We start from the raw sequence: 26,432 nt of genomic DNA on the forward strand, positions 1-26,432 counted from the left end.
TCCATTAAAATCTATAGATCAATATAGGAATAATTGCTAACTTAACAAAATTGAATCATACCAAATCACCTATTAGTTCTAGGAGTTTCTTTTGTAGATTACTTGGGATTTTCTTTGTAGACAGATATGTCATCTGTGATAAATGAGAATTTTATTTCTTCCTTTCCCATCAATATGACTTTTGTTTATTTCTTTTATTGTACTTTATAATGTCTGTTCAGAACAGTGAGAATGGAGATGTTGCCTTGCTCCAGTCCTAGGGAGTAAGCACTCTATTTTTTACCACTAAGTATGCTGCTGACAATAGACTTTGATCGTCCATTTTTAGATGTTCATTGTCAAATTAAAGAATTTCTTTTCTCTTCCTAGTTTCTTGAGAGGTTTTAACAATAGATGTTAAATTTTTCAGATCAACTTATATGATCATGTGAATTTTCTTCTTTAGCCTGATAACATGGTAAATTACATCTGTTGACTATCAAATGTTGAACCAAACTTGCATTCCCAAAATAAATTTTTGGTGGTGTGGTGGTGGTGGTATATTATTTTTTACTGTATTTTTGGTTTAATTTTCTAAGATTGAGGATTTTGTGTATATATTCATAAAAGGTGTTGGTCTGTACTGCTCTTTTCTTTCCCTTTAAATACTTATTTTTTTCAATTTATGCATACAAGTACTGGGGTATAGGCCTGAGGTACGGAGTCTGGGGACGGGGGACCATGATGAGAGAGAACAAGGGGATCTACTGAAATATACTGCTGAGGGGAGCAGTGGGTGAGCTAGGAGAGGTCTGCCACACCATGTCAGTTAGCTCCCAGCTGAGGATCAAACTCAAGCTGCAGTAACTGGTGATAGCTTGATAGCATGGAGACATTAACCACTGAACCCTCAGGGAGGCCCTGAACGGTTCTTTGCCTAATTTTGGTATCAGATAATGCTGGCATCATAAAATAGGTTATAAAATATTCACTACTCTTCTATTTTCTTAAGGATCTTGTTAAAAATCAATGCTATTTCTTGAATTTGACAGGGAAACCATCTAAGTCTGGCTTTTTGCACTTGTTTGTGTTTTGTTTTCTTTCTTCCTGAAAGATCCCGAACTACCAATTTAGTTTTAAAAAATACATATAGGGATATTCAAGTTGTATCCCTTGGGTGAGATTTGGTGACAGTAGCTTTCAAGCAACTGTTCCATTGTATATGAATATAGAATTTATGTTACAGATTTATCGTATTTCCTTTTTCATTATTTTAATACATGTGTGTTCTATGTTGATATCACCCATTCATTCCTGATATTGGTATCTTGATTCCTGACTTTTGTGTTACCTCCTTTGTTGTTGTTGTTGTCACTTGTAAGAGATGTATCACTCTTGGCCCTCCCTGGTGGCGCAGCGGGTTAAAGCACAGCACTAAGAAGCTTAAGCCAATTCCTCATAAGTTCAATCCCCACCTGCCCCGGAGGAGATCCACATGGCGTGGCAGACCTCTCCTGACCTGCCCGCTGCTCCCCTCAGCAGTGTACTTCGTCGATCTGCCTGTTATGCTCCCCACTCAGTTCCTGTTGAATCCTCTCACCCTCCACATCTCTGGCCTGTACCCCAGTTCTGTATGAGTAAATAAATAAATCTTAAAAAAAAAAAAGATATATTACTCTTACTGATCTTTTTAAACAATCAATTTTTTTTTAATTGATGATTTTCTCATTTCTTCAAAAAAATTTTTCTGCATTGCAGTATTTCTCCTCTCTTTCTGGGTCTTCAGTGATGTAGATATTACACCTTTAGGAATTATCTCACTGTCCCTAAACCTCTGTTCACAGTTTCTCTGTGTCATTTGTGTTGAAAAATTTATATTGCTTTATCTGCAAGTTTGCTAACTCTTTTCTTTGTCATTTCTATTCTGCTGTTGAGCATATCCAGAGACTTTTCAGACTTCTATGTTTTTGAGTTCTAAAACTTGCTGATAGTTTGTGTCTTTCCATTTATTTCAAGATTATTTGCCCTCTCTTCTTATAGCATGGTTATCTTGGCTGTTGTAAAGTCTTTGTCTGAAAACTCCAAATCAGTATCATCATGGGGCAAACATCTGTTGTTTATTGTTTTCAAGTTATGGTCATTCTGAGTCTTCCTATGACAAGTAATTTGGGATTGTAGATCTTACAACACATATATCTACCTTACATATGCATGACCCAGTCTGGGCATTAGTCTACCCCATAGTTAAGTTCTTAATGGCCATGATGTGATGTCTAGGGTAGAACACACACATGCTTAACTCAGAAATGACCACAAAAGTTTGTCCATAACTTTCTGGAATAGCTTTCTTGAACGCCTTCCTCTTCACAACACACTCTCCAGTTCTTTGACCCTACGCCTGGAGCTTTCATTTCCCAATTCTGCCAGGTACTTCTCACAACTATTGGCATTAAAAACCAATCAACCAGCAGAGGACAGAATGAGAAAGAGAGAGAGTATTGGTTCCCACACTCTTGGGATCATAGCATTTATAGTTATGGTCCTTTAAAGACTTAGATGCATCCCTGGCCATCAGCATCACTGCTGCATTGCTACCAATAGAATTTCCTAGGTGCTCAATTGGAAGGGAAAAAAGGTGGAAAAGGCTGGTCAATGCATGTATTTTCTGACTCTCTATGACTCTTCTAGTTTCCCTCTCTCACATCACAGGCCTGAAGAAAGGGCTTCCCTTGAGCATTTCTTCCCTGCATGCATTTCTCACTTCTGGGGCTGGGGCTACCTTGAGTCCAGTCTAGGTAAACCATAGCGGGAGGGCAATGAAAAACACATTTCCAAATTGCTGATGCTTTAAATTCTAATCTTCCCCAATTTGCCTTCCATCATTTGCTTTACAGAGTTCTCAGAGAAATTACCCCGTGATTCCTTCCAAGATTTATAGTTTCATTCAGTGGGAGAGACAAGTGGAATGTGTTTACTCTATCTCGCTCAAATCTGTCTGCTGATGGTTCTCTTATTTTTAAACACTATTTACTTGCATATTCAAAAGAGAGTTTTAAGGCCAACTGTGTTTTGTTGCTCAAACATCTGTCATGAAGTGATGCGCCCTCTCTTGACAGCATCTGACTAAGCATACCCCCTCTTGTTCCATTGCAGGGACTCAGCTGACTGTGGAGGTCCACCCTCGAGACACCATGCCTCAGTTGCTTAAGAAGTTCTCCTTGGCTAAATGTATGTGCATACAGGGCCACTCACATGTGGAGGGCTGGCAGGGAGGACTGAAGGCAGCTAATGGGACAGAGCCCAGTTCAGTCCTGGAAGTTTCTGGGGAAAGAAGATGAGTGACTTGAGTCTCGACAGGAGACAGAAGCATGAAATTTCATCCTGGGGGCCTGTCGCCTCCACACCCAACTACTACAGTTCTTAAGTCTCTGTGATTAGACGCAAACAACACAGACCTTTTGCTAAAGAAGAATTTTGTGAAGGAAATGTTATTGCTTTGGGATACCATTCAGAACTGCCTAAAAAGTGGCATACATAGTACTTGTTAACCCTTTGTTGTATACCAGTATTATCCCTACTTTTTAAGATAGCAAAGTGAGGCTCAGAGTAAAGTAACTACCTAAGCCATCCACGTTGGAGGCAAGTTCAGAGTTCAGATTCCTCTGAAACCTGTGCCCAATAACTTGTGTGTGCAGCTACCTTCTGTGCAGTGCACACAGACCCAGGCCACCACATTCCTCCTCTTCCTTCTCACCCTCTTTCTGTATCTGTCCTTCATGTGGATAACAGTCTGGGGAAAATACAGTCTAAAATACAGGGTCTGCAGAATATCCAGGGCTCAGTCTCCTTCCATGTCCACTCAGTGAGACTTGCAGGCCCCCCAACTCTGCCTGGTCCTACAGTCAGGATCTCAGGGCAACAGTGAGATGTCGAGAGGGGTGCCCTGCAGGTCTACTGACTGCATTCAGATCCTCAGTTCTAGCATCTTAGCCTCTCTTTCCGCCTCAATGCCCTTGTCTATAAGTGGAAGGAAATAATTCAGCATTCCTCAGAGGGTTGTTGTGAGATTAAATGAGATGTGAGTATAAAGCACAAGTCAGTTATAGTAAGCACACATAAGTGCTAGCTTCTATTTTGAACCCCACTATCAAAAAATGTAGATGGAATCAAAATGTAGAAGCAAGAAACTAAAGCGCCAATGTTCCTCAGAATGGCCTATTTACCTTTGAAAACTTCCACCGGTTAATAGCTTATATTGGCCTTCAATGACGTCAAACAGCCTGCATTAACGCACCTACCAGCTCCTCCTGCTCCATCAGAGAGCTCATCTTCCCGACCTGGAAGGGGGAAGTTCCTTTGCTATTTCCCTGGAACCTAATAACTAAGTAACTATTGGTAATCATCCTTCCTTAACAGTCCTGAGTTGATAGGATTCAGTTGCCCTTGAACCACCCAAGGAACAATTTAATAATCATTTGACATCTGGGTTTCAAGCTCCGAAAAACTGCCTCCCCTTCTGCCATTTTCCTGTTGTCCGTGGTGGCTTCTTATCCTGGGGCTGCTTAGCAGTGAATCTGATAATGCTTTGGGCATCCCCATTGGTGTTCCAAGATGGCAGGAGAGCCTAGAGGAGGCAGGCAGGAGTGGCGGGCTCCACGCAGGCCCCCTAAACAACCAAAGTGCCCTGTGCGAATTGTGCTTCTGCCCAACAGCTGCAGTTCTCTTTCCTATCGCCCCCTCCCTGGTCTCCAGTCCTCTCTGCTGCACAGAAGACCAGGAGACCAGGGCAATTCTAGTGGCGGTTCAGTGGTGGGTGAGGATGGGCTACAGCACTGTGAGCAGGAGAGTGACAGAAGGGGTCAGAAGCAGAGACACCACAAAGAATCATCCGCACTTGCATTTCTGTTTCTTCTGAACTTTGGGATGTTGTAGGTTTACAAGGCGATAAAAATGGAAATACAAGACCCCGGCAGCCTGGAGGGAAGGACGCCCACGGTAAGTCTAGGGCCTTCTTGGGGCTGCTCTCTCAGAGGTGGGCTTGACTGAGACTCAGGGGCCAGGCCCCAGGCCATCGGGAATGGCTCCCTGGGGCACAGTGCTGAGGGTCTGAGCCACCCTGGGCTCGGGGAGAGGCATATTGTGATTGATTGGCAATGCCTACCCTGGACACCACGGAGAGTGAAAAGCTCCCCATCAGCCGTGCCCCTGAAATTGTGAAACCCATCAATAATAGCAAGGCAGCCTCTTGCGGGAAACATGTTAAAATATAATTCAGAATAGTATTTTGACTTTAAATGAAATTTCGGACATCTGCAAGCTAGGAGGCATGTGGTAAGCGGAGCAGGGCAGAGGAAGAAAAAGAAAAACCTCAAATGGGACACTGGAGGGCCTGGGCTCAAATCCTACTTCTGCCCCTTCCTGCCCTGGGTCTCGGTGTCTCCCTCCCTACACCACATGGCATCTAAGGCTCTGTGGTCCGCACTGCTCCCCATTGTTTTGCTTTAAAATTAGAACAATTTAGTTAATGCCACTGACATTTTCAATGTATTTATACAAAGTCACATTTGGACCTTATATAACCTGGTCAGAAGGTAAACGCATGAGGCATAAATCATTATGGAATATTTTTAATATTCAGATATTATAAAATAGAACCAAGAAAGGGTACAGCTTGCTCTGGAGTTTTTAGTCCCCTTTTAGCAATGCCAACCTCTTGGAAATGGGGGCAGAGGCAGCCTCATTTGCAGAACTGTGCTGAACAGAAACTTATTAAATGTAAGTCCACTTGAGATCCACTTACATCACCCTGATAGCCCTTGTAAGAGAATGCAGGAGCCAGAGTCTGTCGTGGAGAAGGGGGGTGGGGAGAGGGAGGAGAGGTTGGGGTGTGGGCAGAAGAGAGGGCCCTGGCAACTAGGAAGCTCAGCCTGACCTGCTGTCGTGTCCCCTCTCCCCCAGAGGGCCAGACAAAGCTCAGAACTCCCAGGATCGGGACTGATGTCTGTCTAAGCAACGGGCAGTAGACCTCTCAGCTCATACCTCTAGCCCGTGAGCTACAGCGGTGCTAGCTTCAAGGAAGCTCCAGCAGGAGACTGTTCAAAACAGGACTTGGTGGGATCCAGGAAATTTCTTGCTCCTGGTAGAGGAATAGAAAAAATAGAAAGAAAATGTTAGGTTGCTGGACAGGTCCTGAATGTATCAACACAGGGACATGGCAAGAGCCCCAGCAGTGGCTTGAGCTGAAAGGCGGCTGCTGCAGTGTGTCAGAGGTGCAGGAGTGACAGAGCTGGGTAGCTGGCCTTGACCAGGCTGAGACTGAGCAGGAACGCCAGACAGTGTGGTCTCCTCCCTCAGACAGTGTCTATGGCCAGACAGTGGCCAGTTCCCTAGTGAGCCCATCCAGTCCCGGCCCAAGAGGGTGGTGGGGCGACTAAGAGCCAACTGCTAGTGACACCCTCCTGCTCTCTCACTTGGGTCTGTAGCCCGAGTTAAAGGACGCTCACAGTTCAGGGGGTGCTGAGGAATGTGAGCAAATGCAGCTGCAAGGCTCTGCTTGCCTGTAGAAGACCCCCACTCAGCACCCCCCAGAAAGCAGAGTGGCCTTGGCCTTACCATGTGGCCAGCCACTTCATTCTTTCTCCCAAAGTGCCATGAGTGTGTGCCTGAGAGCACTGACTGGTCCAGCAGCCGACAGAGAGGTGAAGGTGAGCTCAGATGAGAACTCAGACCTCGTGCAGCCCTACCAGGCACTTCTGCAGCTCTCACTGGTCTTCTAGGCCTGCTGCCTACCCTGAGGCATCCCCAGCACCCCTCGCTTTCTCCAGAGGCCCCTGAGACTGCAGGCTAAGAGGTGGATGGGTCTGCTTGAGCAGGGGATCGGTTCCCTCTAGCCCACCCTGCTCTCAACCCACCCTGTCCTCCCAACCTGCCAGCCTGTTTTTGGTCAACTAGGCTCAGAAGCCTTGATATGAAAGCACCTACCAGAGGCCAGGCTCTCCCCTGGGCAGCAGTGGGGCTTGCTGCCCATCTGCCAGTGGCTATGGCCACTGGACAGTTAACCCCACAGCAGCCGTCCTGTGTGCCAGCTTTCTCAATAATAGATTCTGGGCTCAGCCTCCTCCAGGGTCTGCCTGCAGCAACTCGGGCACTTTCTGCCAAAATAAACTACCATCATAAACAAGGGATGAAGACTTCCTGGGTGCCAAACTCACCTCTCTTAGAAAGTCTGGAGCCACCATGTCCCCTTCGCCACCCAGGGTACCCTGTGATACCTCCATGCTGGGCACTGTGGCCATGGCAGGGACCCTCCCTCTTTGACCCAGCAGAGACTAAGAGCATTCATTGCTTGAGTGCTCAATCCTGGAAAAGTTAACAGGGAGTCTGCAGAAAATGGCATGGTGGAGAGGGGGGCTGGGAGGGTCCATCTGGGGATTATTGGGTTAATTGAGGTGAACCAGTTTCTTTCCTGCTGACTTCTTGAATCAGCAAATAGGCCTTGTTCCCTGTGAGTCTCCAAAAAGATTAAGGGAGTTACCATTGTTCCCAAACTAATTCAGCAAACAACCTTTCTAGAAGATACAGTTCGTGGGAGTACTGGTTTATGTTCGGGGAATGGTGCCCAAAGTTAAGCAGACACAGTGTCTCAAAAAGCCAACTAAACTGTGTCAGACTTCCTGGTCAGCAGGGCTCAGCAGCTAACCGAGCCTCCCTGTGTTTCCAGCCTACCCCTGGGATCGGTCTGGCCTGAAATCCATGCCCCTGGACTTGCGGCACTTTGAAAAGCTGGACTCCTATGCCTCACAGGTAGGAAAGCCAGCCCCTCTGCCGTAGACTTCCTTTCCCGAGCCCCCAGGTGGCTTGGAATGGTGTGAGCCAAGGTAGCAAAGCTTCTCCCTAGGCTCCTTTCGATGTATCTTGAGTCCCTTGGATACAGTGTAGGGATGGGGGACAGAAGCAAATCCCTGTGCAGGATGAAAGGTCATCCCATACCCCACTGCACCCACCATTCTGACACTTCCAGCCAGGCTGCACATCCTGCTCTGCCCCCATGATAGACCCCATTGGCCAGCCCTGTCCTGCCCACCTCCCCTCAGCCAATCTGGGCATCGTTGTGGCTAAGCCATGCCAGCCCCTGCCCATGAAGGAAGGGAGTGAGAGAATAGAGGACCGTGGATGCGGATGGTCAGCACACACTGTGACCACTGCCATGCTTGTGCTCACCCCTGGAGCGTATGAGCTCCACACTCTTGTGCCTCTGGGCCTGGGAGTATCTGGGGTGGGGCTGGGATAGGGCTGGGAATGGTCAGCTCCTAGAAGTGCATAGGATACAAGGGTTGTGGGGATCAGGCAGGAACCTCAGGGCAGAGTCTCATAGGATGGGACAAGGAACTGGACCAGGACTGAAGTCAGGGTGAGCTGCCCCAGGTTAGCAAGCAGAGAGGTCATCTACAGGCTTAGATAGACCAGCCTGTGGTTGTCATAGAGTAGGTGCTCAGGATGATGCTTGTTTGAGCTGGTGAGTGGAAGGATTGGATCCCATTAGAGGTGGGGACATCCAGCTGTCCTGGAATGGAATATGGCCTGGATTATGCTGGGACAGTGAAAACAGAAAGGAGCTTAAAGGTCAACATGGAGCTAGAGGTGGGGGGAGGGAGAGGGACCAGATGGCCAGTCAGTGTAGAGAGAGGAGGAAGGCATGGGGAGGGGCTCCCAGACTAGACTGAGTAGTGGTGGGATGATCCGGCAGTTGCTCCCCATAAGGAACATAGGAGAAGGAACAAGCATGGGAAAGGAGATGAAGAGTTCATTCAGGGGGCAATAGGCACTAAGGCCTGAAAATGACCACTGGACGGTGGGATAGCCAAGCCTGGGGCTGCATCCAGTCTGGCGAGGTCTGGCCTGGAAACAGTGATTTGGAAGCCATGGAATTTAGCTGAGAAGTGAAGCCTTAGGGTGGGTGTCATCTGGGGGAAGAACAACCAAAAAGATCGGGCCAAGGCCAGGAAAGATGGTAGATCTTTCCTGATGGTTGGGTTGGTGGTCTTTTAGTCTTCACCTCCTGTACTTGTCCTGTGCTGACTGTGCTGAAGTTGCAGGCCCCAACTTCTTGAGAGCAGGCCTAGTCAGGGCCTGCAGTCTTGTCAAACAAGGCTAGACAGACCCACTGCTACTACTTTTGCACTGAAACACCTCAGAGGAGGCCTAGAGGCCTCAGCCAGACTCGAATGGACTGAGAAACAAACAGGATGAAGGAGGGAGTGAAAAGAACAGTCCACAGGAAATTCACAACAAAGTGGTATCTGGGCATTGGCAGTCTTGAGAAAGACTGGGGGCAGTTTGAAGAGCTACAACAGACAGGAAGGAGGAGTGGGGCTCCTACAACAGACAGGAAGGCAGGAGGTGAGGACACAGTGAAGAAGACTGAGCCCTGGCCCTGAAGGCAACTGAGACAATGGTGGAACAGCAGGGAGAGGGAAGTGCAGGAACATGAGCAAGGGCCCCCGAGTCCTGCCTGGGCCTCCCAGAATCTGAGAAAGTGAGGGAAGTTTAGGGGAAGGTGGGTGTCCCAAATCTGATGAGGAATGGTAATGGCTGCCAGAAGGACTGACCAGACTGATCAGCCTCGGTCTAGTGCCATGGGCAGTGGACAGCCAGCACAGGACAAGTGCAGGAGGTGAAGACCAAAAGACCACCGAACCAAAGTTTGAGGTTAAGTTGGGAGTCAGTAAGGCTGCTGGTTGGGCCTATGTCAGGCACTGTTCTAGAACCTGTGAGAAGAACAAAAATAGACACTGGATGTGGAAAAAAGGAAACAAAGAGCAACTGGGTGAGTGGGAGAAAAATAGGGGTCAGGAGGCCTCCTTGAGGTCAGAGTGCGTCCTAGGTCCAGGCACAAATGGTGGAGTGATTCCTGGGGAGAACAAGGTTGGGGGTACCCTAGTGGTGGTGACTGAGTGAGGCAGGGTGACTGTAGCAGACCGTAAGCCCCAGTTACCCCAGTTCCTCTAGAAAGATTGAACATGTCCGGTCTGCCTTTCCAGCAATCCCAGCCCTGTTTGCTCCTAAGAGTCCTGAGAGAAAACTTAATTTGTTCCTTTTTTAATCAGTGTGATCATATTCATATCTATAAAGCAGAACTTGCCATTTCAATCATTTTTAAGTGTACAATGAGTAGAGTTAGTTACACTTACAATGTTGAATAATCATCACCAATATCTGCTTCCAAAATGTTTTAAAACATCCTGAAAAGGGCCTCTATTTGTTAAGCAATGACTTCCAGTTCTCCCTCCTCCAGCCTCTGGTAATCTCTAATCTGTTTAATATCTCCATTAACTTGCCAATCTAGATATTTCAAATAGGTGGACTCATATAGTACCTGGCCTTTTGTGTCTGGCTAATTTCACTTAGCGAAGTGTTTTGAGGATTCATCTGTGTTGTAATATGTTTCTTTTTTGTGGATGAATGCTATTCCATTGTGTATAAACTGTATCTTGTTTATCCATTCATTTGTAGTAGACATGTGGGTTGAGTCTCCTTGGCTATTGTGAATAATACTGCAATGAACATTGATGAGCAAATATGTGTTTGAGTCCTTGCTTTCAGCTCTTTGGGGGTATTTACCTGGAATTGGAATTAATGGATCATATAGTAATTGTGTATTTAACTTTTTGAGGAACCATCAAACTCTTTCACAGGAGCTGACCATTTTACATTCCCATCAGCAATGTAGAAGAGTTTTAATTTCTCTGCATTCTTGCTAAAACTTATTGTCTTCTACCTTTGTTATTATAGTTATCACAGTTGAATATAAAGTAATATTTCTTTTTGGTTTTTATTTGCATCTTCTTAATGACTAATGAAATAGATTATTTTTCTTATGCTTATTGTCCATTTTTATAGCATAGGAGAAATGTCTATTCAAATCCTTCAGCCATTATAAATTTCGATTGTTTATTCTTATGTTGATAAGCTATAGAAGTTCTTTATATATTCTGGCTATTAACCCTATCAGATATCTGACTTGCAAGTATTTTCTCCCATTCTATAAGCTTTTTTTTTTTTCCTTTTCTTAATATTACCCTTTGGTACACAGAAGTTTTTGTTTTTGTTTTTTATATTAATAAAGTCCAATTAATTTTTTCTGTTTTTGTAGCTTTTCCTTTGGTATCACACCTAAGAAACCATTGGCAAATCCAAGGTCACCACAATAGATCCCTGGGTTCTTCTATGTGTTTTATGGTTTAAGTTCTTATTTAGGTCACTTACCCCTTTTGAGTTCATTTTTGTGTAAGGTGTGATTTAAGGACCCAACTTCATTCTTTTGCTTATGGAATTCCAGTTGTTCAGCATTATGTTAGAAGAGACTATTTTTTCCCTATTGAGTAAATTTGATCCCTTGGTCAAAAGCCAGTTGACTATAGACATGAGAGTTTGTGTCTAGACTCTCAAGTCTATTCCATTGGTCCATATGATCCTTATATCTGTGCCACACTGTTTTCACTACTGCAACTTTGTGATAAGTTTTGAAATCAGAAGTATGACTCCTCGACTTTGTTTTTTTTGTTTGTTTTTTCAAAATTGTTTTGGCTATTCTAGGTCCCTTAAAATTTGATATGAATTTGAGGATTGACTCCACCATTTGTGCAAAAAAAAAAAAAGCTACTGGAATTTTTGCAGGGATTGTGTTAAATCTATAGATCACTTTGAATAGTATTAATCATGACTAGGGACTACTATGGTTGCCCAGATGCCTACCTGGCCAGTCACTAGGGTCACTGGCTCTCGGGCCAGTCCATCTTGTCCAGTCCTCTGGACAAGCCCACCAAAATTCTGCAGATAAGGATTGCTCTCAGCTCGGCCTTTGCACCCCTGGATTCTCTTCCTGTTCTATCTAGAGGAAAAGCAGCCCTGGCTGCAAGTGGCAGGACACTGGGTTCCACGTGTACTCCTGCAGGCCTGACAAAGTATACCTCTCTCTCCCAGGTGACAGTCAAGAGTGGTCTGGACGAACTGGTGAGCGACCTGCTCCAGGAGGCTCACAGTGACCTGGAGAGGGTCCGTGCCATCTGGATCTGGATCTGCCACCACATAGGTAGGCCCACCTTGCTCCACCTGTGCTGTGTTTGTCCTTGATGCCACTCCCTGTGGCTCCTTTCCTAGAGGAGAAACTCTGGGATTAACTGAACCGCTAGTGTATGTAAGGAATGGGGAAGAAGGAGGAGGGAGAAAACTCCCAGATGGCTGGATCGAATAACCAAAGACTAACCAAGGAGGGTCAGACTCACGGGGTGCTGACAGCCTCCATGATGGTTGTTGGATAGTGACCCTCATGTGGCCCTGTATTCACAGCAAGTAGCTAGAGCTGAGCCCTTCACCCAGAGCTGAGCACAGCTTCCCACCATTCTGGCTTCCTCGTACACCTGCTCCACAGAGATGAGAACCCAGGACAGAAGATCACTTCCGAGAAGGATAACCATTGATTGGGGAGGAGTCGCAGCTATCTGAAAAGTCATTGCAATACTAGTAGCCTCTTCAAGTACCAGTGCCAGAAAGGGCTCTCCTTTCCTGCCCTTCACCCATCCCTGTCCTCAGTGACCACAGTGATTCTGGTCTCAGGGCCTCCTGTTATTGGGGTGACAAGCTGTGAGAGCTTTCTCTAGGGCCAGCTTGAACCATTGCTCAGTGCTGCCCCTGAGAGTCACTGTGAGGCCTCCACCTCAGAGACCCAGCAGGGGAGAGTGAGCAGCTTTTCTCAAGCTGTTTGCAGAGCTGTGTTTTGGGGACAAGTGGACAGAGCATTCCCCTCACACACCCTCCACAGCCACGGCCTCTTCCCTCCTAGCCCCTTCTCAGAGCCGTGCAAATCCAAGCAGTCTACTCTGCAAAGGTCTGGCTCTTCCTCTCACCAGCTGCACAACGGGGTGTCCTTCCCTCACCTAGGTTGGGCCCTAGTCCTGTCCGGCCCATATTATTGTTTCTCCCAGACATGAAGGAGACAGACCCCCTAATGCAGAAGCACAGCTGGTGCGGGGAGTGGGGTGTGAGGCTCTAGACAGCAGACTCCCTTCTCTGCATCATCCTCGGACGCCTTGTAGCTGGCTTCTCACTGCCTTCCTCTGCCCTCCAGAGTACGACATTGAGGCTGCCCAGGAGAAGGACCGCCAGGCCTTCAAGCCCACCGAAATCCTGAGGACCCAGAAAACCAATTGTGATGGCTATGCTGGGCTCTTCGAGAAAATGTGCAGGTACCAGCTGGGTCTCCTGAAAGGCTGGCAGGCCTTTACCCCTCACAGATTCCTTTTCCCCAACCCAAAGGTCTGGGTGCCTCCCTCTCCAACTCAGGCCGAAAATCTCAGTTTGCAAACTGCTCTGGAATCCAAGTGAGTCCTGAAAAGGTCAATGTCTCCCTTTTTAACACCAGCATAATTGACTTTGTACCATCTGCTGGGCTTCGCAATGCATTAACATAATGGCAGATGAATGCGCAGAGATAATTTGGTTATAAAAGGCCCTTTTTCCACCTTCTCCCATCTCCGTGCAGCTGAAGGTTAGAAGAATGGCAGATCTGGGAACCAGAGGACAATGGCTGCTGATGCCAGGGGGGTTGTGAAAGGCTGTCCTGGGGCTGGCGCAGGGCCCCTCCCTCCCGGAAAACAAAAGATCTCAGATGTGAAAAGATTTGTCTATTGGAAAAGCTGAATAAAACTGGGAAGCAGCTTTTCTCCGGGAGCCCTTGGGCATTTTGACTGCTCTGGGGGTAAGTACCTGGCCAGGTTGCCAGGGTGGGCTCAGCAGGGAATGGGTTGGTAAGAAACCACTTCTGTTTAGAGACATCATCGCTGGCCCTGGGTGACATCTAGTCAGACTCAGGTTCGGGATGCCTGGTAGATCCTGCAGCTTCCTGTATCTTGAGGCCTCTTGGGCTCCCCAGGAAACAGCTGGTCCTGGGAGTCAGGGAGGGGCTGCTGAAAATTTCCCTCCTGGCCAGCTGGAAGGTACCTGCTGTCTCTGCAGGCCTCTGAGGGGGTCTCCTTAGACACCCAGATGTCAGCCCACCACACCCTTCCTTGAAGTCACTAGCACACCTGAGATACCAGCTTGTGTCTGGCTTTATGCTCTTACTTAATTTTTCTAAGTTAAAAAATATTTGTTCAATGTAGATGATTTAGGAAATGCACAGGAACAGGAAAGAAGAAAATTAATTTACTCTGAACACAACCACTTAGAGATAGCACTTAACATTTTGTCAGTCTTTCCAGACTGTTCTGTCACATAGAAATTACCTGTGCCCTTGAGTTTAAATTTGTGCCATTCAATCTTCTGCATCCTTAACCCCTCCCTCCACCACTTTCTCCTGTAATCCCATCCCAGAATCCTGCACAGTAGGACAGTATGTACAGTAGATTATAGATTATTTTTTTAAAGATTTATTTATTTATGCATACAGAACTGGGATACAGGCCAGAGGTACAGGGATGCTGAGAGGATTCACCAGAGACAGAGTGGGATGCAGAACAGGCAGAACAACAAGGTACACTGCTGAGGGGAGCAGTAGACGGGTCACGAGGTCTGCTGCGCCATGTGCGACACTTCCCTGGCCGGGGATCAAACTCTTGAGGTGGCTGCTTCTAGCATCATAGTGCTGTGCTTTAACCCATTGCACCACCAGGGAGGGTCCAGGACTTTTTTTTTTTTTTTAAACAACATAGTAGCCCTTGATCCATTTTCAGATCTACTTGTGCCTAACATCTTAGAGAACGTAATTATTTTCATTTGAATTTGCAAATTTGACAATACTGGGAGCTTTAAGTGCTACAGAATATTCTCCAGACTCTGTAGAAACTTTCTAGGGTGGCATAGAAGGAATGCCAGATTTAAAGCCATAAAGGCTTCTCCTGTCCTTAGTTCCCAGTCTGTAATTTACTGCTTTTACTCCTTCTAACCACTGGGAGTCTCGGTTTTCCCATTCTGCAGTGCCTACTGGCAGGACCGTAGGACTAAATGAGAACATGCAGTCTGGGCTTGCTTATCTGACTCTGGGTTGTTTTTTTGTTTGTTTGTTTGTTTTTTTGTTTTTTTTCTTTGCCTTGGGTATTGGAGTGTTTTTACTCTGTGGACTTTTCCTACAGACCCACACAGACTCAGAAAACTGGCACTTGGCTTGAGTGAAACTGTCAGCTCGTTGGCCTGGTCCAGATACTAAACAATAGCCACATCCTGGCCTGCAGCTGATTATTAAAAACATCCCAACATGTTGCATCATTTAAAGTTAGGTTCTAACTTGGCAGTTACCAGGTGGAAGACTCGTCACAGTGCCAGGAATACTCACTGTTCCCAAATTCCTCTAGATTTCACTTTAAAGATCAGTAACCTCATCCATGCCTCACTTTACTAATTCCTCTTACTTTAAAACAACTGCCAAAGGTTTGGCCAATTCCTTAACTGGTTCCTTAATGACTGAAGACATGTAACCCACCCTTGCTGACTTAACCCTGCTCAGTTGTGAAGGTCACCTCCTAGCAAGAATTGTACTCTAACTAACAGCCATCATCACTTCTACTGGTCCATTCCACCTCCTGCAATAGCCTCATTAAAGACTGATTTAATCATTTGGTGAGGAATTCAGATATTTTTGCAACATCATTCATTTCCTCAGTATCTTCCAAGTTACTGACTTGAGTATTGTTTTGAGTGCTACTGCTTGTAACTGCTGGTCCAATTTCTTTCCGACATTCTTTCATCAAGCATTAAGGTCTTTCCTTTTGCCTCGATTGCCCACAGCCTTAATGAATTCTGCTTAATTTCCTTGCAGGGCTCAAGCTCAATTCCCCAGATTCCAACCATTGAGCCAACTGCCAATCCTCTCCTTTCCCCTTGTTAGCACAGCTCTCACACCACCGACTAGCAGATTTTCCACCAACCAGCACTTTTTATAAAGCTAGGAGCTTATTACCAGTCAGGCTTTGATGCCGAGGGGACTGATTGTCACCGATCAGATGTCAGTTTTCCATCCACACTGCAGTTGTCACAGAGAGAAGCGCAGTGGCATGCTTCTGCCTCAGCATGATGTCCCAAACAACCCCAAAATACCACCTGACTCCAAAGCCTTCCAAGCCGAGGAGTGACTGGCTAAGCCCCTGGGAGTAGCAGGTTTACTGAATAACCTAAAATTATGTCCATGTCTGACCACTAAGCAACTCCTGCTGTAATAGATACCAAAGGAGAGGGCTCACAAAGATGAATTATGGCAAATTAAATTAAATCTGTTCATTTTGCTCTCTGTACCACCCTTGAGTTCATAAATTAAGACAAAGCTTAGTGTTCAACTGTGTCTCGGTGCTGCTTTGGCCACGAGCTGGCTGTGTGTTCCCGGGCAAGTCAACCTCCCTCCCTGAAACACGGACTCCTCCTCACCTGTCGGAGAGGAGGCTCGGAAGTCACAACTCAGGAATCTCCAATCAGGGCCTAAACGTGAAAGTCATTATTACCCCACAGCCACTGATCTTGTCACAGGGAAGTGTAAGAAAAAGGGAAAGGAGGGTTTTTAACAGAACTATAAGAAAAAACAGCCAAACCTATGAGATTTGACCACATGGACAGTGAAACACTGAGTTGTAGCTATGCTTGGATAGAAGACACCTCTTTGAACCAGTTTCCAAATACCCTTCTTGAGAAACAAAATTTTAGGAACAGCAAGACTCAAAGCTTCCAATTCACAGGGATGCTTGTCCTGTTAGAGTGACTACTGGACTTGAAGTTGATGAAACCGCGTTTCCTAATTTCACTTGGGAAACTAGAAATCACAGTGTTTTCAACAAGATGCCCAAGGAAGCATATATCTTGCTTCTCTTGAAAACTGCCATTCCTGCTCCCTCCCTTCTCTCCACATGGCTTGGATCTCCTGGGCAAGGGCCCCCAAACTGGGGAAGTCCACTGTGGCCAACACACTGGGCCTGGCAGTGGACAGCTAAAACCACACTGGAGGTGCAGGGGGAGGGCTGGGGAGGGGGACAGCGGGCTGGGCCCTCCCTGCGTGAAATGATTGATAGTCACTGTGGAGCTCAATCACCTCCTCAATGACACCATCAGCTGTGGGACTTGCAGAGGTCAATAGTTCTGAGGTTATTAGCTATGCTTCCTCAAGTGATCTTTTGGGTTCTTGGAGGACTGGTCAGTTTACAGGAGCTGGAAATGTTTCTTACCCTCTACCCCTCTTCAGCACTCTGCCAGCTCTTTCCAACGAATTCCCCCTCTTTGGGGTTTCCCAGTTCACATTAGCATTTTAATAACAATTCACATATCAGCCCCCACTTCCAACTACGCCAACATTTAGGGCTGCCAGAGAGCTTTATTTTAGATTATATTTCACTATGAAGTAGTTTATATTCTATTATAGTCCCTTCCATTGTATTCCCTCCACTGTCACCTGGTGCAGTGCTGTACACATAGAGACAGTGCTCTTTGGAATACATGAAGTGTTTGTGGGACATCGGAATGAGAACCGGTGGCTGAAATTACTAGTCCCACTATTTTGCATGAGAATTATGGCTTGTTAACAATAATGCTTTACATGATGACTTCTTTGTCCAATTCATCTTGCACATTACTGCCAGGTAATAAAATATCCTCGTATCATTGTCAAACTTGGCATAAGCTTATAGCTGAGCTTACTTTTTCATCGTTATTCTGCCACAGGCATTTCCCACGGCCTCCCAGCTTCTCCTCAGTCTGTCAGCGGAGGATCAGCCCCTAAAGATCACTTAATTCCAGCCTTTCCTTGTGCCCAGGATGAACTGGCAAGGTCACACAGGAGGTGACCATCAGGGCTGGGAGTGGACCCTCTTCTGCCAGCCCTGCCCTGGGCCCACCCACTGCAGCCCCATGCATTTCAGGTGCACCCCCTTCCTTCAGCCCTTGCCAGGGCTTGGGGAGAGGCCCGTCACTCTCACTCCCTACTTGGTCCTCAAATCTAGTCTCCATCTCACCCCTCAGTGGGAGGATAGTCCAACCTCACCCCCCCATGCCAGGGAAATGTCCTCTCGCCTGAGGACATTTGGGCAGAGTCCAAGACAGCCTCACTGCCCACACCCACCTCGTCTCACCACAGCGCCTGGTGGCCAGTGGGCAGTCGGTCATGCTTCTCCCTCCCTTGACTGCAGGCGGCTGTGAGTGGAGGGCAGCCTTCAGGGGGTGGCATGTCCAGGGTGCATAGCTCTACCGGGTGAGCTCAGCCTCCTGAGAAATAGGCTGGCTGCTCCACACCATGGTCCCCCAGACGCTCTTCCCCTCCACACCACTGAAACTGCCTCGCTCGGACGTTCCTGGCGAGAAAGGAAGATAACTCACCAAAGGATGCAATATTTTTCTAATTCTAAAAGTAACACAAAATCATTATTGAAAATTTAGAAATAAAGAGATGTTTAAATAAGAACATGTAAATCATCCATAACCCCATTACCCAGGATTCTGCTATTTGTTAATTAAATATCTACTTTTAGAGGGAAAAATCCCCCTCCCCCTAACACACACATACACACACACACACACACACACACACTCCTAAAGGGAAGGTGTGGCCATTTCACCCATTACCCTGAAAGACTCCACAGCCTTCTTATCTAGAGCAACACAGGCCTGTCCCCTAGGAGGACCTGGCCACTAGAAGCCACTGGCCCCTGCTGGCTGGGTCAGTGCTGCAGAGAGCTGAGCAGGCTTCAGCGCTCAGAGGGCCCCACCTAAAGGCCCATCCTGCATTTCATAAGCCTGTATTTTTATTGTGTCCATCTTCCACCAGTGATTAAAAAAGGTCTTGCCAAGGGGGCATCTTTTTCTATTGCACACAAAGGCCCAGGCAGGTCACTCAAGTCTCTTGCTTGGGCCTTGGGGTCATGGCCACAGCTCAGGTCTGGGCCTCAGGAGATGAGCTACGAATGTCCAGAGTGTCACCTGATTTCCATGATCCCTAGAGTAGGGACCAGTGCCCAGTACCCCTGCCAGCCATGAGCAGTTGCAGTGTGTGGGGGGGAAACGGCATACTGCCAAGGGACCCAAAAGCCCCGGGAGACTGGCCAGCCTCTCCCTCCCAAAGCGTAGCTCCCAGGGACTCCGGAGAGAGGCTAGGGCCATTAATCTCAGATGACCTAAGGCACCCAGTGGCCCAGTGCTCAGATGTAATGGCCAGTCCTCTCTGGGTCAGGGCTGGAGGCACCAACTGGCCTGCCCCACGGTTCCCTCACACCGCATGGAGAGTAGGCCTCGGCTTTCTTCTGCACCCTCATATCCAGCATCCCTGACACCCCACCGTGTCATTTGAACCCTTCTCCTCAGCCTCATGTTCAGAGCCTCTCTGGCTCTTCCAGGGCATCATCATTTCCCGGAGCCCGTGTTCTCCAGGCAGTCCTGGCATTCCCTCGTGTTCCTGAAGAACTGCTCCCAGAACACTCACACAGGCTCTGGGGAGAGATGTGTCAGGGCCTGTATGGTCTCCAGGGAGGAGCAGACAACAGGGACAACTGCCTGTTCATGGCAGGACCAGCCAGCCCTGGAGAGACAAAAACCTCAGGTTGCCTATATCTGACTGTGTAGAAGGCAGGGAAGAGGAGAAGCATGAAGAGACTGATGGGTAGGGGCCTTGAGGAGGCCTGGGAGATGGGCGACGTGAGAGACAGGCCCCCGCAGAGCCACCTTTCTGACCCCCATGCCGCCCGCAGGATCGCTGGGGTACAGTGCATGACGGTGGCCGGCTACTCCAAGGGCTTCGGCTACCAGACGGGCCAGAGCTTCTCTGGGGAGTTTGACCACGCTTGGAACGCGGTGTACCTGGAGGGGAGATGGCACCTCGTGGACAGCACCTGGGGCAGTGGCCTGGTGGACTCCACCACCTCCAAGTTCACCTTCCTGTGAGTATGAGGCTCCATTCTGCTGGGTGTCTGGTTGGTGGAAATGAGGACACGCAGGTTAAAAGAGGCAGCAGGTGGAGAACTGGCCAGAGGGAGGGGAAGAGCCAGGATGGCTCCAACCTGCTGGTGCCACGGCCTTTTCCTCAGGCTCTGAAGTGAGCAGCTCCAGGCCACTTGTAAAGGCCCAAATCATTTTATCACTTTTCCCCTCTCCCCACACTGACTAAATTCCTCCTCTGGCTCACCATCTCTCCCTCTACTCCAGTGCTAAAAGCCTCCAGCATTTGCCCACAGGCCAGATGTGAGGGAAGGCAGGGCTGAGAAGCTCTTCAGTTGTCTGTAGGTTCCCCTCAGGCCTTTGTCCCAGGTACTATATGTTACTATGTTCCCCACACAGCAATCTCTCCTGCTGCTTTCCCCAGCCCCAGAGCCCCGGTACCCCCTCCTCTCTGGGCTCATTGTGGCCATATCAGATCGCTGAGGAAGGGTTATGGCTTCAAGAGAGAGGTGCTGTGGGTTTGCGGCGTCACTCTGAGCAGGCTGATGATGCAGGGGCTGGAGCATCTCCATCCCCAAGTTCTAGCCTTAACTTCAGAAAAGGACATGTGTCCTTGGATCATAATGTCCATCCATGGTCCAGATTCTTTTTATTAAAAAAAAAAAAAGCGTTGTCTCTGGTTTTTGCAGCTTAAATCCTGACAGTCCCACACACGGGGCAAATGTGGTTGCAGCATTTAGCTGCACATAGATCTCTGCTTTTGTGCACTGACGGTCCCCGTCAGCTCTGGTCACTGCTTTGCCTGAGGCCGAGTGAACCCCCCAATTGCTGACAAGTCTCTGCATTCTCAATCCCTATCACTGTCCTCCAGAAGCCACCTCTACTTGCCCCAGAGACCACAGAAGGGTCCAGCATGGGGTCGGCCTGACTGGATGGAGGTGGTGAACCCAAGTCCCTTCCCTCCTTGCCTTCTGCCATTCCGTTCTGCACCTTTGACTCTGAGCAAGGCATGAGTCCACTCCCACCTGGATACGCTTGCAGGCTGTCTTAGAAGAGGCCTCAGATTCTGCCAAGGCTCCTGTTTCTAGAATCAGATGCTGAAGGGAGTCTCTAGTACCCACATTAGAACTGGAAATGGTACCTTCTTGCAGGATGTGATATCAGCTGGAGCCTGCTATCGGGTATATTAGGCAAAAGAAGACCCCAAAATGCCCCACTTACCCCTCTGCAGAGCTGGGGGCCCACCTACCGCCACACATGATTACTAACCAGCTTCTCCTCTGCTCCAGCTATAATGAATTCTACTTCCTCACGCATCCTGCACTGTTCATCGAGGACCACTTCCCAGACAATAAGAACTGGCAACTGCTAAAGCCTCCTCAATCCCTGAGGCAATTTGAGAACAACATGTATCACAAAAGTGAATTCTACAATAAGGGGATGCTGAGTGCCCATCCGGATATGCCCATGATCAGAACAGGTAACCCTGGAGCTCCCACAGCAGGGCCGGCAGCCTGCTGTGGACCTCTGGAGTCTGAGCCCACAGGGACAGCCCTGCGGGGCCCAGCCAGGGCCAGGAGCTCAGTGTAGGCCGTGTGGGTGGCTGGGCCTGTAGGGTTGCTGAGGCAGCCAAGGTCATCGGGCACTCGGGTGGGATGCAGCCGGCCGTCACACTTGCAGGGACAAAGACCCACGTGCACCAGCATAAACCAAGAAGGGGATACCTAGGAAGTCCCCCAGTTTCCCTCATCCCAAGGGGCTACACTCACAGCCCAGCCCATCAGGGAGCTAGGCCTGGAGGTCCAAGCAGGTGAGGCTTGGCTCACAGAGTTCACACAGCAACAGCAGGACAGCCTCAGTCCTGGCTGCACTCTTCCCAGCTGCACTCTTCTGGCTGCACTCTTCCCAGCTGAGGTGCCCAGCGGAAGCTTCACTAGCTTGCAGAGTTCTCCTCCCCAGCAGAGCTGAGTCTGTGTGTCAGTGGTCCAAACAGGTCATGGGTAGCAGGGAGGACCTCCCAGGAGAGAGGGTGCTGGGGGACTTTCTCGAGGGGGATGATGGCAGAGCTGTGTCAGCCAGCTGGGAGAGAACAGGAGAGGGACATGTTTCAGGACAGACACAGAAAGCCTTCAATCTCTGGGCACTAGGACCCCTAAATGAGTGCCAGACTCCAGGGAGCACAGCCCGGCCTTGAGAACCCTTTAGTCAGTGAGGGATGCTTGCTGGCATCCAGTCTTGAATCCAGTCTTGACCTGACGCTGCAGGTATGGAGCACCAAGCTGGACTATCCCCATGGAGGTCTGGACTGACATTTTCTCTCCCTCTCCCCATGGGGCCACAGATCAGTATGTTCGCTCGCAGACTATGAGATGTGGGAAACCAGTCTGCGGGGTCCAGAACTGTGGCCATGGGCTGGCAGGTCTACCTCCAGCGGGCAGTGTCTTATGCACTGCCACATCCTGCTGCCTGGCCCAGGTGTGGGCCCAGAGCCTGTAACTGCTACAGGCCTCAGCACAGCTAGGACCGTGCACCCCCACTCTTCAGCCAAGAACTGCCTACACACCCCGCCTCAGTCACCAGGGGCCTAGGCTCTCAGGAGCCCCGAGCTCCCTTGACTGTGAGTAGGCCCAGAACCCGGGGGAGCCCCAGCCAGCTTGGTGGGTGATGGGGACACAGGTGCCCCCATGGTAGTTGCAGCTGACTTATACCTTCAGCTCACAAAGATTTCCTTAACCAGGGTGCTGAGTTTCTCACGTATTTTTAATACCACAAATACTCGGTGGCTTTTGCCACTGAAAAACAGCCTGAGGTTGCTGTCTTTGGCAGTACGCTTTCTGGGCTTCCACAGGCTGTACAGCAATCTGGCTGTGGGTGGCAGAGCAGGGAAGGAAACCCAGAGAAGGAACTAGGCTGTACCAACCAAGCCCATGCAGTTGTTCGCCTTTTCAAGAGCTATAAAGATGTAAACACCAGGTTTTGTAATATATAGTAATCAAAAGTTTGATTCCATACTCATGTATAGTTAGAGAGTAGTTTTCTACTGGGGCTAGTTACGTTAAGAGTGGGGAGGGAAGGAAGCAGAAGAAGGAAGAAACAGGACATGGTGGGGGAGGTGAAAGGTACTGAGGGAAGAGAGAGGAGGGTAGAGAAGGGGGTTGACCAAGGAGGTCACAGGCAGGAATGGCCAGCCATTCAAGTCTCATCCGTTCCAAGAAGCCCCAGGTCCAGGCACCCTAGCCAGACCTGTGACCTGGCAGGACAGGAGGCAGGGGAGCCCCTTCCCCAGTACCCAGAACACAGCAGAGAGGACAGATATTCTGTCACTGACTCATTACAGCGTTGTTAAGTTGCCCAAAGAAGACACAGAATGAAAAGCAACTTCTATGGTGCAGTCTCAGCCAGGCACTAGGAAAGGCCTCTGAGTCAGAATAATAAGTTGAGGTCCTACCTCAGAGAAGCCACTGCCCTCCTCTGTGGGAGAATTCATGGGCTACAGAGACCAGAGAACTGACCGCCTGTCCCCAGAAAACAATGACCAGGACAGAGGAAGATGAAAAGAAACTTCGAGGCCAGTTTAGAGGCAGGGGTGGGGGCTGGGGCGAGGGTCAGGGTACAGATGCAACAGACCCTCATCTGTGTCCACTGGCCCTTCTTCCTAGAATGGTGGCCAGGGCAAGCCAACGTGAGAAGCGTGGCAGGGAGGGGGGATGTTTGGGTCGAGGTTGAGCAGGGTTGGGGGTAAGAAGCAGACCCACGCCTGAGCAGTCTCTAGGAGTGAAGAGACCCAACTTTTCAGGTAATGTGTTGATGCAACAGCTATTGACACTGATGAACAGATGCTAGAGACAGTAGTGAAAGCAACACTTGGCAACTTGGAGGAGGTGCCACAGAGATGCTCTCCAAAGTGGGCTTTGGGCCGTCCTTGCCCCTTGTCCCCCACACCCCCACACCCATCTTCCTGGCTCTAGGATCAAGTGCACTTCCATGTAGCCTTCACTAATGGGAATCAGATAGGTAGGGTGAGGAACAGATTTTTTCTTGGGGAGCCACCTCCAACCTCCCAGATTTTAACTCACATGAGGCAAACCTCCAGAATGGGGCAGGAACAGCAGTATGCTGCAACTGCCTTATATAATGTCTGCTGGCATCATGTTACTTGCTTCAAATCACTTGTGGTGAAAGTATTTACACCACAGAAATGGGCAGATGTTTCAAGTCCAGGTTTTCCCTCCAGAGAACCAGTTGTCAGACATTGACCAACCGGTCAGCACACACTGGACCCATCTTGCCTGACCATGGCTTTCTCTCCACAGTGAACGGGAAGGCCACGATCACCATCGAGAGCTGCGCCCCAACGCTGTTCATGTTCATGCTCAATGGCAAGCAGGAGCACGGTCTACTGAGCCTCAGGAAGAACGGGATGAAGCTGGATGTGTACCCACCGACCATGGGCACCCACAAGCTGCAAATCTTCGCCAAAGGCAACTCCGACATCTACAGCTCAGTGCTGGAGTACACAATCAAGTGCAACTATGTGGACTTCGGTATCCAGCTGCCAGCCGAGCTGCACCAGCCCGTGGGCCCCAGCTGGTTCTCGGAGCAGATGGGCATCGTGAAGCCCTCCCACCCTGACCCCATCATCCACACCAGAGACGGCCGCTGCTCCGTCAGCTTCAGCGTGGAGGAGGGCATCAGCGTCCTGGCGTCACTGCATGGGGATGACGGGCCGGTCACCGAGGAGACACAACGACGCTACATCTTCCAGCTGCACCGGGAGAAGCGGACAGAGCTGAAAGTCCAACTGCCCCACGCCGGCAAGTTTGCGCTCAAGATCTTTGTCAAGAAGAGACAGGAACCAGGCAACTACGTCTTTGTCTTCAACTATCTCTTGTGCTGCACCAACACCAAGGTGAACTGGCCTGTGTTCCCCGAGAGCTTCGGCAACTGGGGGCAGGAGAATGAGCTGCTGGAGCCCCTGTCAGGCGTGCTTCCTGCCAACCGGAACGTCCCATTCAAATTGAAGTTGCATGGCATTGCCAAGGCCCTGGTGAAGGGGCAGGATACGTGGCCGCTGACCCTGAACCGCGACGGCTACTGGGAGGGCAGCTGCAGCACGGCTGGCTGCCAGGAAGTCTTCGTCATGGTGCTAGAGAACGCCAACCACAACTTCTACTCCTACATCCTGAAGTACAAAGTGAACACCCAGTGAGGGCCTGGCCCAGACGCACCCCTGGAGGCCCACAGCCAACCCTGCCCAGGGAGGGCCTGAGGGGAGTGCAGAGGGCCCCAGACACCACTGAGTCTGCATGAAATCTCTTCTAGGCCTCTGCCTCAGTCTCCTTGCTTTGTCACAGGAGCTGTGTTCTGATGGCTTCTCTTACTGGCAGTGGCCGAGGGGACAGAGGCAAAGGCCCTTTAGAAGAAAAAGGTGCTATTTCAATCCAAGGTGTTGTAAACTGTACCCCACTGCCCAGATGCTCCCCTTCTCATATTAATGCTGTTGTTGTTGTCACAGGGTTGAGGTGGAGAAGCAGAGAGATTGTCCAAGCAGAAAGCTTTTCACATGACGAGAGCCCTATTCTCCCTCTCCCCCAGGCCCAACCGGGACATGATTTGCAAGGCTGAGTCATCTTGAGTCATCTGTCCCTCTCACATGGCATCCCAGTGTTTCTTACCACCTCCTGGACCCCAGGGAAGGTGGGACCATCGGTTTTTGCAGGCCTACCCATCTTCTGCATTCCTGCTGCTGCTTTATTAGTTGCTTCTTGCTCGTCAAGATAAAAGGTGTGAGAGGAAGCCAGCCAACCCCCAATGGCTAGCGCAGATGGCCTCCATGACTCTGTGTCACTGGGAATGGCGACCAGGAGGTGACTCCAAAGCAAAGAGCGATCAATGCTCTCTCTGGGATGTCCCAGTGGGAGGCTGAGCTGGGGAGCAGGTACACCACAGTACTCCTGATTCTAAAGGTGTGCAACCTCTCCCTGTGCTGTCAGAGAATCCCAAAGGTCGCTTACCTAAGTCTAAAGCCTGGCAGTTATATTCCAAGCCTCTCCAATCCTGGGCCTTGGGCCCCGGGCTGCACCCTACACAGAGGCCCTCAGGAGGCCTGCTGGGCCTCTGACGTGCCTTGTCAGTCATTATGCCCAAAGACCTAGGGAGGAGTGAGGTGAGTGAGGCGTAGTACAGATGCTTCAGTGCTGAGGGGACCCCCACAATACTCAGGCTCTGCTGAGCCCACAAGCAAATCCACAGATGGGGTCCTGGGCCTACCCTAGGACAGGTTTTGTGCCTAAACCTATTTCGTCTCCCTTCCTCCTTTGCTCTGAGATGAAAGGACCCCTGCATTCCACCTTCTGTAGACACAGTTCAGAACCCCCTGCTTGCTCAGGCCTGAGAAGCCTTGGCTGCCCAGCTGGCCCTCAGCAGCACCTCCGGTCAGTGTTGCCATGGCAACAGCAGAGGGGTTGGCTCAACGAGAGCAGCTGGGAGGAAGGAGCCCTTCAGGCCTCCGCAACGCCACCCCGACCACTCTTCCAGGTGGACCCTGGTGATCTCCA

The 26,432-nt window shown here is 49.3% G+C and overlaps 1 protein-coding gene across 1 annotated transcript in view; it reads left to right on the forward strand.

Annotated features, from left to right (window-relative positions):
* KY (kyphoscoliosis peptidase) overlaps window positions 1–25,084 on the forward strand; it is a 41,281-nt gene extending 16,197 nt beyond the window's left edge. Inside the window, exons 4-11 of the mRNA XM_004682451.1 lie at window positions 3,133–3,207; window positions 4,912–4,974; window positions 7,700–7,782; window positions 11,962–12,070; window positions 13,106–13,223; window positions 19,689–19,877; window positions 21,165–21,355; window positions 24,189–25,084. Of these exons, the coding sequence (XP_004682508.1) occupies window positions 3,133–3,207; window positions 4,912–4,974; window positions 7,700–7,782; window positions 11,962–12,070; window positions 13,106–13,223; window positions 19,689–19,877; window positions 21,165–21,355; window positions 24,189–25,084 (1,724 nt within the window). The remainder of the gene's footprint in view (window positions 1–3,132; window positions 3,208–4,911; window positions 4,975–7,699; window positions 7,783–11,961; window positions 12,071–13,105; window positions 13,224–19,688; window positions 19,878–21,164; window positions 21,356–24,188) is intronic.
* Window positions 25,085–26,432: the final 1,348 nt, after the last annotated feature.

Source organism: Condylura cristata, unplaced genomic scaffold, assembly GCF_000260355.1.
Source record: "Condylura cristata isolate star-nosed mole 26May11 unplaced genomic scaffold, ConCri1.0 scaffold00014, whole genome shotgun sequence".
NCBI classification, from domain to species: Eukaryota; Metazoa; Chordata; class Mammalia; order Eulipotyphla; family Talpidae; genus Condylura; species Condylura cristata.